Source organism: Drosophila persimilis, unplaced genomic scaffold (genome assembly GCF_003286085.1).
Source record: "Drosophila persimilis strain 14011-0111.01,24,50 unplaced genomic scaffold, DperRS2 tig00000002-arrow-pilon, whole genome shotgun sequence".
NCBI classification, from domain to species: Eukaryota; Metazoa; Arthropoda; class Insecta; order Diptera; family Drosophilidae; genus Drosophila; species Drosophila persimilis.
The window spans coordinates 9774342-9792360 of record NW_020825289.1 but is presented as its reverse complement, the minus strand read 5'-3'; the positions used below and the strand labels follow the sequence as shown (position 1 = coordinate 9792360).

At 45.6% G+C, this 18019-nt stretch overlaps 4 protein-coding genes across 8 annotated transcripts; 2 read left to right on the top strand and 2 right to left on the bottom strand.

Annotated features, from left to right (window-relative positions):
- Positions 1 to 72: 72 nt before the first annotated feature.
- Positions 73 to 9672, bottom strand: LOC6590046 (probable serine/threonine-protein kinase cdc7). 4 transcript variants are annotated; one of them, XM_026986320.1, is made up of 12 exons: positions 8873 to 9670; positions 7693 to 7804; positions 7312 to 7518; positions 5288 to 5360; positions 4818 to 5225; positions 4615 to 4759; positions 3845 to 4315; positions 3593 to 3768; positions 1721 to 1928; positions 1535 to 1653; positions 1172 to 1246; positions 73 to 1104 (listed from the first exon to the last, which is right to left on the bottom strand). In XM_026986320.1, the coding sequence occupies exons 1-12, from the start codon at positions 9218 to 9220 to the stop codon at positions 681 to 683; spliced, it is 2766 nt and encodes a 921-aa protein (XP_026842121.1). In that variant the 5' UTR covers positions 9221 to 9670; the 3' UTR covers positions 73 to 680. The 4 variants fall into 4 exon arrangements, with proteins under 4 accessions (XP_026842121.1, XP_026842122.1, XP_026842123.1 ...); XM_026986321.1 differs by having other exon boundaries at positions 4818 to 5222; positions 8873 to 9668; XM_026986322.1 differs by having other exon boundaries at positions 681 to 1104; positions 1535 to 1650; positions 8873 to 9672.
- Positions 9673 to 9772: 100 nt separating this feature from the next.
- Positions 9773 to 12385, bottom strand: LOC113565159. The gene has a single exon (XM_026986324.1). The coding sequence runs from the start codon at positions 10075 to 10077 to the stop codon at positions 9898 to 9900; it is 180 nt and encodes a 59-aa protein (XP_026842125.1). The 5' UTR covers positions 10078 to 12385; the 3' UTR covers positions 9773 to 9897.
- A 2435-nt stretch (positions 12386 to 14820) lies between these two features.
- On the top strand, positions 14821 to 16461 carry LOC6590045 (CAAX prenyl protease 1 homolog). The gene is made up of 2 exons (XM_002016403.2): positions 14821 to 14928; positions 15087 to 16461. Exons 1-2 carry the CDS (start codon positions 14836 to 14838, stop codon positions 16347 to 16349), a joined length of 1356 nt encoding a protein of 451 aa, XP_002016439.1. The 5' UTR covers positions 14821 to 14835; the 3' UTR covers positions 16350 to 16461.
- A 67-nt stretch (positions 16462 to 16528) lies between these two features.
- On the top strand, positions 16529 to 18002 carry LOC6590044 (CAAX prenyl protease 1 homolog). Of its 2 annotated transcripts, XM_026986660.1 has the most exons (3): positions 16538 to 16630; positions 16686 to 17483; positions 17559 to 18002. In XM_026986660.1, exons 1-3 carry the CDS (start codon positions 16574 to 16576, stop codon positions 17937 to 17939), a joined length of 1236 nt encoding a protein of 411 aa, XP_026842461.1. In that variant the 5' UTR covers positions 16538 to 16573; the 3' UTR covers positions 17940 to 18002. The 2 variants fall into 2 exon arrangements, with proteins under 2 accessions (XP_002016438.2, XP_026842461.1); XM_002016402.2 differs by having other exon boundaries at positions 16529 to 16630; positions 16686 to 18002.
- The last annotated feature ends 17 nt before the right edge of the window (positions 18003 to 18019 follow it).

Below are 18019 nucleotides of genomic sequence, written 5' to 3'. Positions count from 1 at the left end.
TCAATCCAAGCTCACTTAGATCCCCATATCCCAGGCACTTACTTTCCCATCCATTCATTATTAGAGATCGTGTGTTTTTTGACAGTCCACTTGTGGATAACACTTTATTGCTTCTATCACATACAAAAGTTGTTGTTTGGTTGCTAGTTGAACTCTGCTTCGAAACAATTGCTCAATTCTTGTATTCGTGGTACTGTACTTGATGATGATATTATATATGTAATTACTAAATTTAGGTTGCTTTTTTTGTGTTTTTTTCTTTCTACTTCAAATGGTGCACATACATAGATATATGCGTGTAGGTGGCAGGCGGGCATGTGCCGTGGCAATGAACTAAAGTAGAACAAATATAGCGAATCGAAATGCCATCGCTTGGGGGGTGTACTGTACTCGTAAATGTGCATAATCGTAGGTGGTAAAAAGATAAAGTAAGACATGCATAAAGTAAACAAACTTAAAAAGAGTGAAAACGGTAGCTCACATATTTTGCACTAATTCTTTAACAAAAAGGTTAGGCTTGGGTATTGGGGTTGGGCGGGGGCTGGGTTTGCTTGCTTGATACTTGTTCAAAATTGCTGCGCGAAATCTCATAGACATTGAATCATATATAGAAAACGATATCGAACTGTGAGTGTAAATGCTATAAGCTATACTTGGTTTCTAGGGTGGTAACAGCGGGTTCAATTGTTGTCCTGCTTGTTGATCAGCTTCAAGATGACCTTGCCGCTCTGCACATCCAGGGCATAGAGGCTGCCGTCCTTGATCTCGTTGTTCAGCACCTCGTCGCTGACGCTGACCAGGATCCCAGACGGTCCCGAGATGTACACGCAGCTCTTGTTGGCATCGTTGTAGATGTTCGAGCCGCTGCCTGAATACTTCGAGTGCATGCTCCAGCTGTTGTACATTGCAGCAGCCGCAGCGGCGGCCGCGGCTGCAGCAGCTCCTCCATTCTCCTGGGCACCCGCCTTGGCCATGAATTCGTAGAAGCCGGGCATCTTGAACAGCTTCTGCTGCAGCTCCTTGGCCGTGTTCGACAGCAAGTAGATGGCATTGTAGCTGCAACCGTCAAGGCTGGCGTACAGCGTAAGTCTGGGCGTGATGGTCCTGGAATAGATGAAGGTGGTCTTAGAACAGATTTTCAGACTTCGACTTTCGTTTGGGAATCACTTACTTGGCTCGCAATATGTTGAACATGCGTATGCCGTCGGCCAGGCCACAGATTTGTATCAGATCCTCCTTGGACATGCTAAAAAAATAGGCCCAAAAGCGAGAGACATGAGGAACTAGAGCATCCAAATAAGATAAAGCCGACAGTGCGTTTCGAAACCGCAAGACTGTCGGTAATTTTGGTAATTTATAACCTCGTTCGAAACTGAAATTTCTAGTCGAATATTTCTTATATTGAATTGTGCACCATATTTTTAAATCTTTGAACCACATCGATTATTAATAACTTATCTATGAGATTATGTCGTCGGGCTTTCCCAAGGCAAGGGTCGTACAGTTTCGAAACGCATTGTAGAGAAGTACAAACCGCATTATATCAGCTCCTGAGAAGTGGGCGAACGTCGATAGATAGGCCGTGAGGCGATTGTTGGTCAGCCACTGCGTCACTTGGGCGGGCGTCGATTCCGGCATAATGTTCTGATTCTGCTATCATGATGGAGGGGGATATGATAAGTTAGGGATTGGCGAGCTACTGTGCAGAAATAGTACGTACAAAGTCATCCATGTCCGCGGGCACATGCTGCGGCGAGACCATGTTCGTGGCGTCCATCAGCTTGAGGTTGGGCGAGTTGGTTGACGTCACCGAGTTGATGGCAATGGGGCTGCTGCTGCTGGTCGCCGGCGATGCTGCACTGGACGCGAACGGAAGCATCCCATCGTACTTGGGTATGTGCACGGGCGAATTAGGCCAAAGTTTCATACTGTGGAAGAGTGAGGGAAGCGCTGTGATTATTTGGGGCCCACTGTACACAGCACTGCAGCCGAATCCTACAAGTTCTGGGTAATCCCGGGCTCGGGCTAGGGCTCTGTATCTTGCAGTGACAGGAGCGACGATCCTTAAGAGGCCAGTGCATGTTCACGAATGCAGCCAGGCCTGGCCAGACCAGACCAGGCCTGGGCTCTGCTCTCGGTCTCCAATTCAGGGAATGCGGCAGGGAATCAGGTTTTCTCTTCAACGAAACGGCTCGATTTCTCTTACAAAACGATACACCCCTACCCGGAACCCGATAGCCCCTGATACTCGATACGATCCCTGATTAAATAAGAAAACTTGTTTGGACGTGTATGTAAATCATGCATGGATAAACCGCTTATACCCGTAATTCATACTGCCGCCATTCATGGGGAAATTTCCTAGACTTTCAAGTTCTTTTCCCTCCCTCCCCACTGCCAAATTCCCTTGCCCCCCCACTCTGCCTGATCGAATCTACAGAGATGGATTATGGACACTACAATCGGAATGCTCATGTATTCTGGAACGCCAGCAATGTACCGCCCCGGGGGTCTGCGGAGTGACTAGCAAGTGGAAAATACAATCGATTTGAGACCTACAGGTCTCCCTGTCTCATTCGCCAATATGATCTGTGGTGCCTGTAGTGCCGTAGTGTGGCCTGCGAAACAAACAAAATCATTCAGCCAAAAAGAAACAAAGCCGAAAACCGGTTAAAAGCAACTTTAAACTATAAATAACTTGGAGCAGGGGCGGCCCCAACGGCAGAAACCACACGAAACGCTCTTCGGGCGTTCTCTTAGCGGGCAGCACCTTGCCAATGATCCTTCAACTCGGCTCTCTTTAGCAGCACCTCTCATCTCTCTACCGCTCTCTCCATATCTCTCATCTAAGTGGTATATGTACATATATCTATGTATGTACATATTTACGCTCTCAATTCGATTGATCGCTGGGATTTATGTGACAAAACGAATTTTCTCTCTCTTATTCGGTGCGGGAAAATTCCATTCCACAGTGCGTGTCACAGCTATAAGTCTACAGAATAAATAAAACTAAACGAAAGCTCATTGTATTCTGTTCTATTCTATTTAATTCTATTCTATCAGATTTAACAGCGAAATCGTTCAACAACGTATAGTAAGCATTTGTAAATTCGCATCTATATAGATTTGAAGAAACATTAAATAACCCTAAACACTGAACTCATTGATTGATTGAATATATAACCACAACATTTGGGTCTATATATAATACGGAATATTAGAGCCGATTAAGATTGATGTTTCAGAGCTTCAGCTAGGAGACATCGAGTGGGTGGCCAAGCCGCCTTAACGTTCTTAAACGCACTGTAGTAGAATAGATAAGAATCGAGGGTCTACACGTGCATGTAAGACGGAATATGCGCATGATGATCATAGTAACTGGATGTTATGCAAATAGTTGAACCTAGACTGCAGTGCAGTGCAGTGCAGTGCAGGAGATCATAAATTAAAACCCCAGCCCTGGCTGTCACATAAACAACACTCTCGAGACAATTTGCACGGTCAATTGAAAGATTGCGTCAACTGCGAGCGACTACGTCAATTTGAACAGTCGGGGGATGGGATGGGATGCGATGAAATGGACACTCACTACTCGGGGCTGTAGCAGCCCGTGGTGGTAGCGGGCATCACCAGGTCCAGCGATATGTCGTTCATGATGGTGCACTCGTAGCTGGGCTGGAACTTGTCCTGCTCCGACTGTGGACGCTTCTGGATCTTCTCGCGGTCCTGCTTGTGTTTGCGATCGGCGCCCTTCAGCTTGAAGACCTGTGGGAAAGGGGTGAAGGAATGAATGAATACTGTCTCTATATCTCTCCCCATCTATCCGCACTCCCTCACTCACCTTGATCTGGCAGGCAGCTGCATGGACGGCCTGCTTGACGCTGGCGATGGATAGCCCTCCGCTGCAGTTGCTGTTGCTGCTCCCATTGGGGGTGCGCTCTGGGGAGGCTGGGGCAGTCGAGCCGCTATTGTTGTTCGAGCTCGGATTCGTGTTGTTGTTGTTTTCTATATAGGTTTCGATCTGGAGTCGAAATGGTACACCTTTCTCCCCGCCGTGCTTCTTTGGGGTAAATTCGGTTGAAATGCAGTTGACCTTGACGTAGACGCCGACCTCCTTGAGGGGATCCCAGAAGATCTCGACGGTGTTGAGCGAATGGGAGCTCAGGGGCTGCGAGACGTGGCACAGGCCGTACGAGAGCGGCACATCCACCTCAATGATGCGTTCGCCGGGGCGGGATTGCTGCCATTGCTGCATCTGCTCGCGCTCCATGAACTGGAGGCGGCGCTCGTGGAAGCAGATCTTGATCACGCTCTGCAACAGAATTTGCAACAGATGAAGTCAGACTTTATTGCCATAGGATAGATGTGTAGCTATGCCAAACGTAGATACTCTTGTACGAGTATCTCCCCCTGGTCGTACGCATGCACGGTCCTCGTGAATCCATCTCTCAAATTCTTCGTCTTAATTGGGTTTTATTAAAAGCAATTGACGCCAGACAGCCAGAAGTCAAATCGTTCACTGAATCACATGTCTCTGCCTCAATTGGAGGAGGCATCGGCATCGGCATCGGCATTGGTTCAGCCGCAGCTGGGGCACAGCCTTGGACTCACCTTCAGAATCTTATCCCTGTAGAGGGACAGGTCCCCGATCTTCTTCAACTTGATCTCGTAGCTCTGGCCCTGGTTCAGATACGTCAGGGTCTCCTCATTGTTCTTGGTTGCAATCGAGGTGGCGGCAGCCAAAATGTACTGAAACCTTAATGGGAGAATCATCAGAGTAATCGGACCAGCTCCTCCATCCGCCTGCTACTTACTTGTGATCCTCGGCGTGTGTCGCTCCGTTGGCGGACACAATCTCTATTTTGGATGGATCGAGCACGCTTAACTGCTGCTGGGGATTGATCTTGCCCTTGTCAGAGTGTCCGCCCAGCTCATACTCGCTGGCAGCCACTGGCGAACCCTGGGGCGAGCCACAGCCACAGAGGAGCCCGGAGCTCAGGTCGTGCTTGCCATTGCCAGGGGACGTCTCCTGGCCACAGGCCACCGCCAGCTGGGGGGAGTTCTGCGCCTCGTCCACCTTGGCAATCGCCACGGTGGCAGAGACACTGCCTCCGGCATTGCTGCTGTCCAGCGAGAGCTTCGGATTCGGCTTGATCTGCTCCGTCTGGGGCTCCTGCTTCAGGGTGGTCAGCGTGGGGGAGAACGACAGAAAGTTTTCACTGCTTGTAGAGGAAAAAATTAGCTCCGATCTGACATGGCCTCGCGATCCCAGGGAATATCTTACTTGTTCAAATACGAGTTGCTGTTGAACTCGGCGTTCAGATCAAAGCCAATGTCATCGCTCCAGCTGCTGCGGCCTAACAAATTACAGAGTATATAAAAAGATAATTCAGTCCAATTGACATCTCGATACAATCCTAAGAATACGCACTCAAAAAGCGCTAGTCCGCTAGAAACATTCATCAAACATTTTAAATGTCCCAAAAATGATCAGACAATAAATAAAATGCTTCGCTAATTGATTTAATCTATCTGCAGATACCGAACTGAACGCTATATACGGATCGGACAATACACTCAAACGAGTGGCAGCTCAATTCCAGAGCCTATCCACAACCGAATGACGCACAAACAAATTTGTGCTGTTTTTCGTTTCGCATGCGAGATAGTGTCACAGCTAATTGTTGCTTGATTAAGAGTATCAAAAGTATCTGGAAAGTCGAATAGATAGAATTGATACTAGTCCCGGCTATCGTTGATTGCCGCCCGGTGATATGCCACGACAAATGGCAAAGGGAAATGGCTGCCAATCAGTCCACGCTGCCGCCTTCGATTATATAATTTCTGGGGAAAAAGGCTAGACAAAAGCAGGAGTCATTAAGAATGACTGAATGATCTCTGATTCAATATACTCGCGCTCGTATAGTACACACTATCGCTTCCTCTCTCTCTCTCTCGGTGTAAATTCTTCCAATCTACTACTAGTGGCTGCCCAACAGTTGTTTGGTCTAAAGAAAAAAGGCGAACATTTGGGTCTTATCTGCGGCAAGTGTCGCTTGATAAGCCATCGAGGGGGGAAACGCGGCAGAGCTTTAGATTCGAGTCAAAATTATATGGCCGGGTCCCCACACACACACTCACACACACACACGGCATACTCTAGTATAGAAGTATGTGTATCTGTGTGGTGCCAGTGTCATGCCTCAGTCACCCGCTACGGAATAATTAGTCCAGCGGCTAGTGGTGGGGACCTTGCGTGATTTTCAAACAATCTCTCTGACAGATCTCTTCAAAGCTAACGGCGGGTTGGGAGTTGCACTCTCTTTCGCTCTCTCTCTCTCTCTTACTGTTTCTGTACGAGTTGGGGGCCTGGTTTGGTCTTCGGAAAAGTACCAAAACTTACTGGAAATGTTCTATTATTAAAGTGCGCTATTGATTAACAGCAGATGGAGACCATGGTGGTAGGGAGGTGCTAAGTTAATCCCAGTCGCTGCTCTGCTGTTAATTTCATTAAGAGAACCAACTCCTATAGCGGCGATGCTAATGAATTTACGAAACTATTTAATGCCAGACTTCGAGGGTGCAACTCCATTTCTGGCACTCCAATCTCGGGCTAACCATTTCAAACATTTCAGGTTAAACCCTTCGATAGAGTCCGATTTAATTGCGAACTCACGAAGTCATCTTTCGGATAACTCTCCACATTCATATCTACGCATACGCATACACATAAATTTACCCACTCATATCCACATCTGATGGATAGATAGATACTGACTAATTAGCAGTGATATTTCTCTGCTTGTTCAGCACTTAGCACGTCCAGAGATAGGGACAAAAGCAGAAGAAACAGAGACACATGCACTCACGTTTTGTCTTATGGAATGATAAACTTAATTATAGGATGGCTCTATCTATCGGTGTATCTATCTATCTATCTATCTATCTATCTATCTATCCGTCCATCTGTCTGATAGACAATCGAAAATCAAGGGACGCAAACGGGTTTCTTAATTATTCCCAATTTACTACCATACACGAGTCTACACGAGTGTACACGGGGTATACGCGAGGGAGAAGATGAGAGGAGAACGAGTTTGTGGCCAGGAAGAGGGTCGGGTCTCGAACAGGTCTCAATATCGGATTAAAGTCCAGACGAAATTTCTTTCATTCTCACTCGCTTTCGTTGATTGTGGGTCACCGAGCAGTCAATAAACTTATTTACTTATGCAAATCAGATAGCAAACGCTTTAAGCGTAGCGATGCGATCAGATAGGATGGCATGGGGGATTGGATTGGATTCCTTACCAGAGTGCTTCTCGCGCTTGTGCTTGTCCTTTTCTTGGGGGGCCACTTTGGGGGCCAGCTCGCCGCTCTGGGATGCTGTGGGGGAATTCTCGGTCTGGCCAATGTCCAGTGAGTCCCAATCCATTCGTCTTTTTCGGGAGCCGCTGTTTAGGTAGATGGTCTGAACGTCGATTATCTGCGGTCCCGGCGAATCCTTCGACTGGGCGTCTACGATAACCGTAAGTTCTTCGATTAGCGATATCTCTAAATGCAGCACAGGTTATGCCACAGAGTTGATGGTGATGGTGATGCAATGATGATGGAGATGGTTAGAGCTGGCTGACTGATGATGGACTGATCGACTAATCGACTGACTGATGGATCGGGGTGCTGTGACCTTACCTGTCCACGATTCCTCAGAGTTTGGCGGCGAGTCAACGAAGTTGATCACTTGCTCATAATCCGTTCCAATATGCTGATGGTGGTAGCCGCTAATAAAGTGGCGGTTCTCGATCTGGAAAACCAAGCAGAAGCAGAAAGTGACTTTCAGTGGTCTAAGCCTGAACTCGTAGCTCGAAAACTGTTTTTCGGTTCGTAGTCGTACTATAGGAACACGATTTCGAATCAGAAACAGAAACAAAGCCCGTCTAGCCGCCAACGAGGCTATGCCCTCACAACATTATCTCTAGAGTCCAGCTCAAGTACTATACTATGTGTGTATATTAATATTTTTTTGTACATATGTATGTATGTAGGTCCGAAACCTTGCTGATAAGGTCGCGTATAATCTCTCTCCTCTCTCAAGTGAGAGTAGGGGAAAACAAAAATCGGTTTTTGTTGCTTCCATTTAATTATGTTCCACAAAGATAAGATCAACATGCCCGACATTTGAGTAAATATCCCCGGATCGAAGATCTGAAGAGGTAACAATCAAGATATCCCACCAAAAGGAAAAGGGAGGAAAAACAAATATGTATATAAAAGAGTAAGTAGCTCTGGCTGTTTACGTAACATTGCAACTATTTATTAGGCGCTGGTTTCCCCATAATTCTGTCTATCTCCCTGCCCCCCATCAGGCTACCACAACGCTGTTATATGATACTTTGTCTGCTGTGCGAGTATAGTATAGCAATTAGCAATTGAACTACATATGTATAAATATGTGCCTATGTAGATTTATATTCAAGGCGGTCTGAATTCTGAGGGAATTAGTTGTAGATGGGAGTCATTCTATTCCATTTGTAGACGCGAGCACTTGCTCAGGTAAAAACAATTGTACAAATATACCTACACACCACACTAGATTTGTATTGGGTTAGTTTATAGAGTTACGGGAACAACTATGGACATGTGTTACTATCTGTACGAGCTTTTCCCTGGGGAAAGCGTTTTAGTTCTGCTTCCAAGCGAACGTTCTATAGATTTCTGATTAGTTTCAAAGACTATAAAACTATCAACCCATTACCAATTTCTTAATCTAATGAGATGCTCCCCAAGGGCTGCCTACGGCTTGGGATTGGGTCAACTCTTAACCTAGCGGCGGGAAGCTGATCACGGGGATCACTGATCACTGATCACTTACCTGATTTAAATTCTCGCTTGCACTGTGGTTGACGTTGCTATTAATGCTGCTGCTGTTGTTGTTGTTATTATTCTGATATTGGCTGCGATTCAAATTGTTGTTGAATTCCATTTGATCGAATTCGTTGAAGATGCTCAAATCGAATTTCGTGGAATTCGTGCGTTGTGGTAGTTGAAGTTGTAGTTCCTCGTTTGGCTGGTGTTGTTGGTTGATTGGATGGTGGTGATGGTTGTTGTTGTTGTTGTTGTTGTTGTTTAAATGTTCTTGTTGCAGTTCTGAATATTGCGGATCGAATATGCTTTGTAAATCCAACAGACCGGAGTTTTGCGATAGAAACGAAAGCGCCATTCGGTAGATGGGCGTCGGATCTGCGTTCTTTTCTTGTTCCTTCTCTATGATGTGATGTCCTCGACCGAAAAAACACACACGCACTCGAAAGTCAATAACGGGGAGGGAGGGGGGTACACACTATTATATCTATAAGCACGTTCGTTCCACCGATATCGCTAGCGGTGGTATCCTTGATGGGCGCCAGCAATTTTTCACAAGTATTGTGCAGAGCGAAATGCAACAAAAAGCAATAATAATAGTAATATTCGAAGTAGAAATATAATGTGGGGCTTTGTTATATTGTGATGGCTTATTAAGAATTGGATTTGCTTAGGTTAACATTTTGGATCTGTTCAAAATGGTCTTTATGACACTACACCGTTATGCGCACAGCACTCAGGATTTTGGATTTTGTATTTTGGATTGCGGGTTGCGGATTTTGGATTCCGTTTAATAACAATTTTGCACTTCGCGTGAGTTCGACTAACAACCAAATAATATCGATATAGTTAATATTTATTCACTATTTTAATTATTTATAAACGTATCTGCTTCCTTTTTTTTTTGTTTGTTTTGATTTTGATTTTTTTTGTAACTTTTTCTAAGGTTTTTTTTCACAATTTGTGTGGAATTGGAATAGTTGCGTTGTGCGTGTGTTCTTTGGGGCCTTGGGAGGGGTGGGGGACCGGGCCAAGTTAAAACAATACGAAAAACGAATTGTACAGTTTCTTAATTCCGGTGGTCTCACGCTGACGATGGCTTCGGAGTAGGGTATTTTCGATTTTTAACAGCATTTTGTTCCTCAGATACATATAGCTCGATTGCGATTGATATACATTTGACATGCGCTGCAGTCGTATTTCAGATTTCTCCATTTATTGCTGCTAAATCTGCGGATGGCGTTGTACAGTTGATGTGATATGTGGTACAGGTCTCACTGTCACGCGAGGACTTGTGGGATCGCTGGGGCTTGGCTTGCAGTCGCTGCTTGCTGGCTGGATCGTTTCGCTCACTGTCAGATGGCTGACATTATACAGCAGTTGTTTACTCGCGAATTGCTTTTTCTTCACTGATAACAGAGTGCACTCCCTGTGGAAAATACTCGCTCTGGCTTTGTTCGTACCGATCTGCTCGTTTTTTTTTTTCGTCTCAAATTTCCTAGCGTTTACACTCGGACTCGACTCGACTCAACTCGATTCAGAAAATTTTATGAGTGTGGGGGAGAATATCTGTGCTTTTGTCACTGTGAAATATGCGACATTCTAATTAACGCTGACTTTGGGGTACGGAATATGGCTTCTTCCACGAAAAAAATGTTATTTCGGTATTTGCTTTTGGAGACACTCGGACACTGTCAGATGGCGATGGCTGACATTCTTCAGCAGTTATGTTATGGTTCTCGGAATGCGTTTCTTAAACTCAAATTAGAATTGATAGCAGAGTGCGCTTCTTGGCTGATGACAACTTGATAACTGGATCGGCTGGGGGTTTTGGCTGCGGAGCAACGTTGGACACAACTATTCAGGGCGCGTTTCGAACGTATTCTGTTCAACGCTGGCTGTGCGTCAGGGCTGCGAAGTGAAGTGGCTCGAGTGAGTTTGCTACGAGCTTAGTCGCTCGGGGCTTCGTGGTACGGGCTCTGGACTCAGGCACGGTACGGGGTATGGTGTGGTCTGCTATGGTACGGCTGTTATCGCCGCGCGCGTGTGTTGGTGTTGGTGTTGGTGTGTCGAGCGAGGGGTGTTATATATTAGCTCTTAGTCGGATTTTATTGGAGCCTAATTTTTGTGGCTTTTTGGCGATGCTTGGTGGCTGGTGGTTGGTGGCGAACAGGTTATCGATGCGATCGAAACGTTAATTATTCACAAATGTTCGGGTTTCATTAGGCGAATTAACAGCGCGAAAAAGAGTTTGTTTGTTCGGCTCGATTCGATTCGATTCAATTCGGTGTTTCTCGACTCTTGATTTGCACTATTTACGACGGTTGGATTTTCTATATTTTTCGGTGGCTACTGCGATAAGGCTAGCGGCTGCGATTGCGGTTCAATGATAATTTGTTTGCCAATTCGATGGTTCGCGGGACTCGTCACTTTTTTGCGGACGGTTCTTTAGAAGGAGTATGGGACCCTGGGCGTTCCCTATAGGAGCACTTTTAGTCCGACGAAGCGAGGCTTCGAAAAGCCCAAAGAGACGGGCATTTTGTGCGGAGAACCTTGGTCGAGCGGCAGCCAACACGGACACGAGGTTAAAATATCAATGAGTTGTGAGAATTTCTGCCGTTAGCGGGAAACTACAGACACAGTTTCGGAATCAGCAAGCCCCAATCAAGCCGAGCGGCCCGACGGCACAGACACTCATACAAACCCCGAGAGCAGAGGCAGAAACGGCACCGATGCTCGCGACCAGCGAAGACGGAGCGGAGCTGGAGCTGGGGTCGACGACGACGAGTGCTACTTGCGATTACGGAGGCGGAACGGGAACAACTACAGACACAGACGCACTTTCGGAATCATCCAGCCACCAGTTGTCCAGAGATCTCAGCAAATGGATGTGGATGCTGTCGTTGTCACTGCTGCTGCTGCTGCTGCTGCTGCTATCACTCTAATTGATTGTGGCAACAACAAAGCCGTACACACACACAAACAATCAATTGAAAGGGCTGTGCTGTGCTGTGCTCCGTGTGTGGGAGGGAGAGATACACTTGTTGCTGTTACTTCTGCTTCTTTCTTTCTGCTTCTCTTCAGCTGTTTTGCACGTTTTGTATCGCTGCCTCTTACTGCTGCGTCTCCCTGTGAATGCCAACGACGACGACGACGGCGACGATGGAGATACAATAACAAGTCAATTAATGCGAATGGACAGCACTATATAAAAATTTTTCCTCGATTTATGTTGATTGGGCGTTGTTGTATCTGCAATTGGACTCAATTCAGGCTCGTTTCTGCAAATGTGTGTGCGCTGGGACTTTCGATTTAATTTTCGGCTGCTTTTTCGCTGCGCGCGTCGATGACGTATTTCGCGAATACACGAACACGCACAAGTTGAGAAAACTTGGACGTTGGTCGGATCCCGGGGGGAGGTGGTGTGGGTGGCGCTGACCGCTTATTGAGCTTTTCCGCCGTCGATAGACTAGAAGCATCAACGTTTAAATATTATGGTTTGACTGGATGGATGGTTTGACTCTGGCCAAGATTGGTTATTACACTCCGTACAAAATGAAAAACGTGTGTCGCCGATGGAAGCTAAAATCTCTTTGGTGGTACTGATTTGGAGAGCGTGCTTCAAACGCTAATATTAACACTAGCCACCGCGGCCCTCTCCGGCTCTCTCCCGCTCTCTCGGGCTCCACTCATTTGTGGGGGCCGTTCCAAAGAGCACGGCCAGCGGCGCTCTTTATGTCTGGCTAAAGCCCCTATCTTTCCATGTGTGTATGTGTGTACATATGTGCGTGATAGTGCCAGTTTGGAATGCAACAAAAACACGCACTTTTTCCACGAACTATAACTACCATCGAGTTACTGTTACTTCCAAACATTGTATTTGCTATTTGGGGCTGATAACAACAAAGAACTTTGATTATCAACAAGAACAGCTGTTGGCCTTAGTCGCAGTCCTAAGAGAAAGAGAGTGAGTGAGAGAGAGCCAGAGAGAGAGAGAGGGAGAGAGTGCACCTGCTTGTGTGTGGGCGCTGGGCTCTCTTCAGAGTGGGTCAACCACGATCTTCAGGGTGAACCATAATATACGATCTCCAACGATAAATAAAAGTTTGTTTCCAGCTTTTCATTCATGATAATTCTATTCAGCCATATCCATATGAACTAATGTTCATAATTTAGGCGTTAATTAATCAAAGGAAATGCTAATCTGTCGCCGAATTTCTAAATTGAGTTCCTAACGTATTTTCGCTTGCCATCAATCTTTATTTCGTCTTACATCTCTCTTTAATTGTGGAAGGCGAATTAAATAATTCTCAATTGATTTTAAATTGCCATCAATAACAAGGTTCAAGTGAAATGAATTTATTTTGCACATCCAAAGTCAAAGACGCAATTCGCTTCAATGGAATTACCAGCAAATATCCTATGGCAACAGATCTGGGGAATTTGTTGCACGTTTTCAGCACTCATATTCATTGGTGGAACAGTTTAGGAAGCCTATTGTCTTCTTGGTTTTTTGGGCTTCAATTAGCGTCGCCAAATTCGCAGCTGTTAATTTATAAAAGTTAGCAACATTTGGCACAAAAATACGTTTTATGGCCATTGATCAATTCCCTGCACAGTAAAAGGTTTATAAGGCGTAATAAGAAATGAATGAAGCTATGAGACTGCAAATTAGCACGGAAATTAGACAAAGTTGATAAAAAGAGCGGTCTAATTCCAGACAATCAAATTAACATCTCTGCGACTTGATTTGAATTTTAAACGTGGCGCTCAGCGGGCTAGAGCAGCCTGAGCCATGAAACGGTCATACTGGCCACTACTCCGTTTTACAGCACTTATAGGAAATGCCATCTTTTCGAGCCGACGGTATATTTAGGGTATAAAATTGTATATTTTTTCAATTTAATCGATCTATTTTTTTATTTTCAACGGTATATAGAAATCCAATAAAAGCAAGTATTTAGAATAGACCAGTTAAGTACAAAATTGATTCATTAATCGTATAAAATTATGTGGGCATAGATAAAGGCCCGGTTGACAACATTTAAATCCTTGTCGCTCACATTCAATTTTGGCGCGCACCACTCGGTATATTTTTCAAATGAGACCGTATATTTTGGTATTTATTTGAATCGGGTAGAATCTGTAATAACCGGTTCACAGCAACATTTACTTCAAACCCGTATTGTAGTCAAAATAAAATACTTACAAGCAATTTAAAGATGTTAGAAAATAGAAAATGTATTCATCTATGGGATAAAACTTAGTGGGCAAAGCTGAAAACTCTATATAGCTTGAAATATCCGGATTTGGCAATACCCGGTTCGCAACAGATGAGTCCCATTCCATACACAAACATGTTGCTTATTCCATGCACACATACCCTGGGGGAAATGGATGATATAGAATTGTGAATACGTTTGTCTTCCAAGGCTCAGTAGGTATCAGGATCGAGATAAATATATACAAGATACTAGTAATGTACTTGAATATGCCTAAAGAATATCAATTTGAGAAAATTTCTTTATAAATCACGTTTCATCTTCATATAAAATTAACGAAATAGGGTGTACAAAGACCTATACACGCATCATGTCTTTAAATACCAGCAACATTGCGACTGATTTTTTGTTGAACTATTTTGTTTAAACCTTGTTTTAGTCAAAATACAATAAAAGCAAGTAATAAAAATAAGCCAGTTAAGTAGAAAATTGATTCATCAATGGGCTAAAATTATGTGGGCACGGCTAAATGTTCTATATAGCTGGTAATATTCGACGGAATATCAAAAACGAGGAATATGTAAAAAGAACTTGAATTCGTCAGTATATTTACGGTATATTTTTAAAGTGAGACGGTATATTTTGGTATATTTCTGAGGACCAGACTGTTTACAACACTAAACGACTCGTCATTGGCGCAAAGAAAAAAACTCCCTTTTATTCTAGTTTTTAACAATTGAAAGCTGTTAAAATGGCTTCAGTAGATGCGGACACGGTTCTGTACAGCATTTTGGCTTTAGTTATTATTGAGAACGCTGTGGAGATTTACATATCGCTGCGCCAAGTGAGTATTTTCGCAGGCTGCAATGTGCCGGCACGTGCGAGCGAGACCGAGAGAGTCGGCAATTTGTTTTATCAGCGACGAATGATAAATTTAGAGACTGTTCGTGTTTTTTGGCATTTAATTGTTTCCCTTCTCATCTCTTACCCCGCTGTAACCAGGTGAAAGTATATCGAAATGCACTGAAAGTGCCAGTGGAGCTGACGTCACACATGACGGAGGAGACATTCCACAAGGCGCGCAAATATGGTCTGGACCAGGAGAACTTTGGCATCTTCAAGGCGGTGCTGATGGACGTCGCTTTACTTTGCCTGGAGCTGCACATCGGGCTGATTGCCGTTATCTGGAAAATATCGGTGAATGTACTCAACCATCTTGAATGGGACGCCAGCAATGAGATTCTGGTCAGCTGCGTCTTTGTGGTGATCTCCAACGTGATTAGCACATTTAAGTCGCTGCCTTTCAAAATCTACAAAATCTTTGTGCTGGAGGAGACGCATGGTTTCAACAAGCAAACGGCTGGGTTCTTTGCCTGGGACCAGGTGAAGGGATTCCTGGTCACACAAGTACTCATGGTTCCCATCACGGCGGCATTGATATTCATAGTGCAACGCGGCGGAGACAACTTCTTCATTTGGCTGTGGCTGTTCACTGGAATGGTATCACTGGTCCTGCTCACCCTCTATCCGATCTTCATTGCTCCGCTGTTTGACACGTATACGCCGCTGGAGAAGGGCCCCCTACGACAGTCGATTGAAGATCTGGCCGCCTCTCTGAAATTCCCCCTCACAAAGCTCTTCGTTGTGGATGGCTCGAAGCGCTCGTCTCACAGCAATGCCTACTTCTACGGATTGTGGAACTCAAAGAGAATCGTGCTCTTCGACACTCTTCTGCTGAACAAGGGCAAGCCAGATGCCTCGGAGCTTTCCGATGATGAGAAGGGCAAGGGCTGCACCAACGAGGAGGTATTGGCCGTTTTGGGGCACGAACTGGGTCACTGGAAGCTGGGCCACGTCACCAAGAACATTGTTATCATGCAGGTTCATCTGTTCCTAATGTTCCTTGTCTTTGGCTACCTCTTCAAATATGCTCCCTTCTATGTGGCAATGGGATTCGAGCCCGGCACTCGTCCCATTCTGGTCGGCTTGCTGGTTGTGTTCACCTATGTGCTGGCGCCGTACAATGCAATCATCAACTTCGCCATGACGATCCTTTCGCGTCTATTCGAGTACCAGGCCGATGAGTTTGCCTTCAAGCTGGGATTTGCGGAACAGCTGGGACGGGCACTGATCAAGTTGAACCTGGACAACTTGGGCTTTCCTGTCTACGATTGGCTGTACTCTACCTGGAATCACTCGCATCCCACTCTGCTCCAGCGCCTGAACCGTCTGCAGGAGCTTAAGGAGAGCAAGAAATTAAACTAGAAGACCATGCTGCGCACAGACCAAAGTTTACACTGTATTCCCTATTTTATAACGTAAAATAAAGAATGGGGGAGTAACCCAAAAGAAAATGATCAATATTTTCAAATCAGAACCGACTGTCTGTTTTAGACTTTCAAAATTTTCAAAATGTACCTAATATGCCAAGTTCTTCGAGTAACATGTCTGCATATTTCTGGGACAAACCTGACATAATCCTGTTTATAATGATTGCCGTGTTGGTCGTGGACAATCTCTGGGCTGTCTACCTGTTGATCCGTGAGGTGAGAGCTCCTGAAAGTCCACTTGGTTTGCACTGTTCTGGATGCCTTTTCACAGATAATCGCTGTCCACGAGGTGGAGAAGGTGCCGTCAGTGATTAGTGCGCATCTGCCGCAGGAGCTATTCAACAAAATGCGCACCTACATGATACACAAGAGCTGGTTCAGCATTGTCAACATCCTGCTCATAGTGGTCTTCAGTGGGATTATGGAGCTCTATTTTGGCTTCTATCCGTGGCTCTGGAAGGTGGCGACTAAATGCTCATTGTCAAAGTGGATGCAGCACGAGGCCTGCGTTTCCATATTCTTTGTGCTACTGCTGTCCATCTACATGACTTTGAAGGCATGTCCAGGCATGCTCTATTCGAAGATGTGCCTTTCGGACCTGCACAAGAGGGGGACTCAGTCGTGGACGCGTCGGATTGGCTGCGAGATCCTGGAAACCATTCTGGCCATAATCATCATGAGTTTGATCGTGGTTTCGATTGTGTTCATGGTTCTCTGGCTGGAGGAATACACTGCCGTGGGACTCTACGTGCAATCACTTCTCTTAACCGTGCTCCTCATTCTCCTGGTGCCCTTCCTGATCGATCCTATTTTGGGCAGGCGGGTTCCCTTGGAGAACTTGACCTTGCTCTCAGAGCTGGAGCATCTTACGAATGTTGTGGATTTTCCCATGCACCAGGTGCACATCTTACGCGTTAACGATCCCAATGCCTCCAGCAATGCCTTCTTCTACGGGTGCTGCTGCCTGAAGAGGATTGTGATCTTTGACACTCTATTGCTCAACAGGGGGCGGAAGGATTTGTCATCGCTGGAGCCGGAGGAAGTGGGCAAGGGTCTGCGGGACTCTCAGGTGGCTGCCGTCGTGGCACACGAGCTGGGCCATTGGGTCAATGGGCACTTCTACAAAGCGTTTTTCATGTTCCAGCTCCACATGATCCTGATGCTGTGTCTCTTTCACGTGCTCTTCTCCCATGGGCCCATCTACCAGGCTGTGGGCTTTGAGGAGGGTCTGCAGCCCATTATTGTGGGCTTCCTAATTATATTCGGATTTGTGATGACGCCCTACATGACGCTGTCCAACTTCTGCATGCTCTCCGCGACGCGACACTTTGAGTATCAGGCGGACAGCTTTGCCTGGGAGATGGGCTATTCCAAGGATCTGCGCCAGGCCCTGCTGAAGCTGTACGCGGACAATCTGGCGTTTCCCATCACGGATCCCTGCTACTCCAGCTGGAATCACACACATCCGTCGATGTTGGATCGGCTCAATCGATTAGAAAAGCTGCAGCAAAGAAGATCGAGTTGATCTTTTATATTTTGTGACTTTTTCCGAATCACAGTAGGTTCTGATTTATACATATCCATATATACACCCAATGTTGTTGT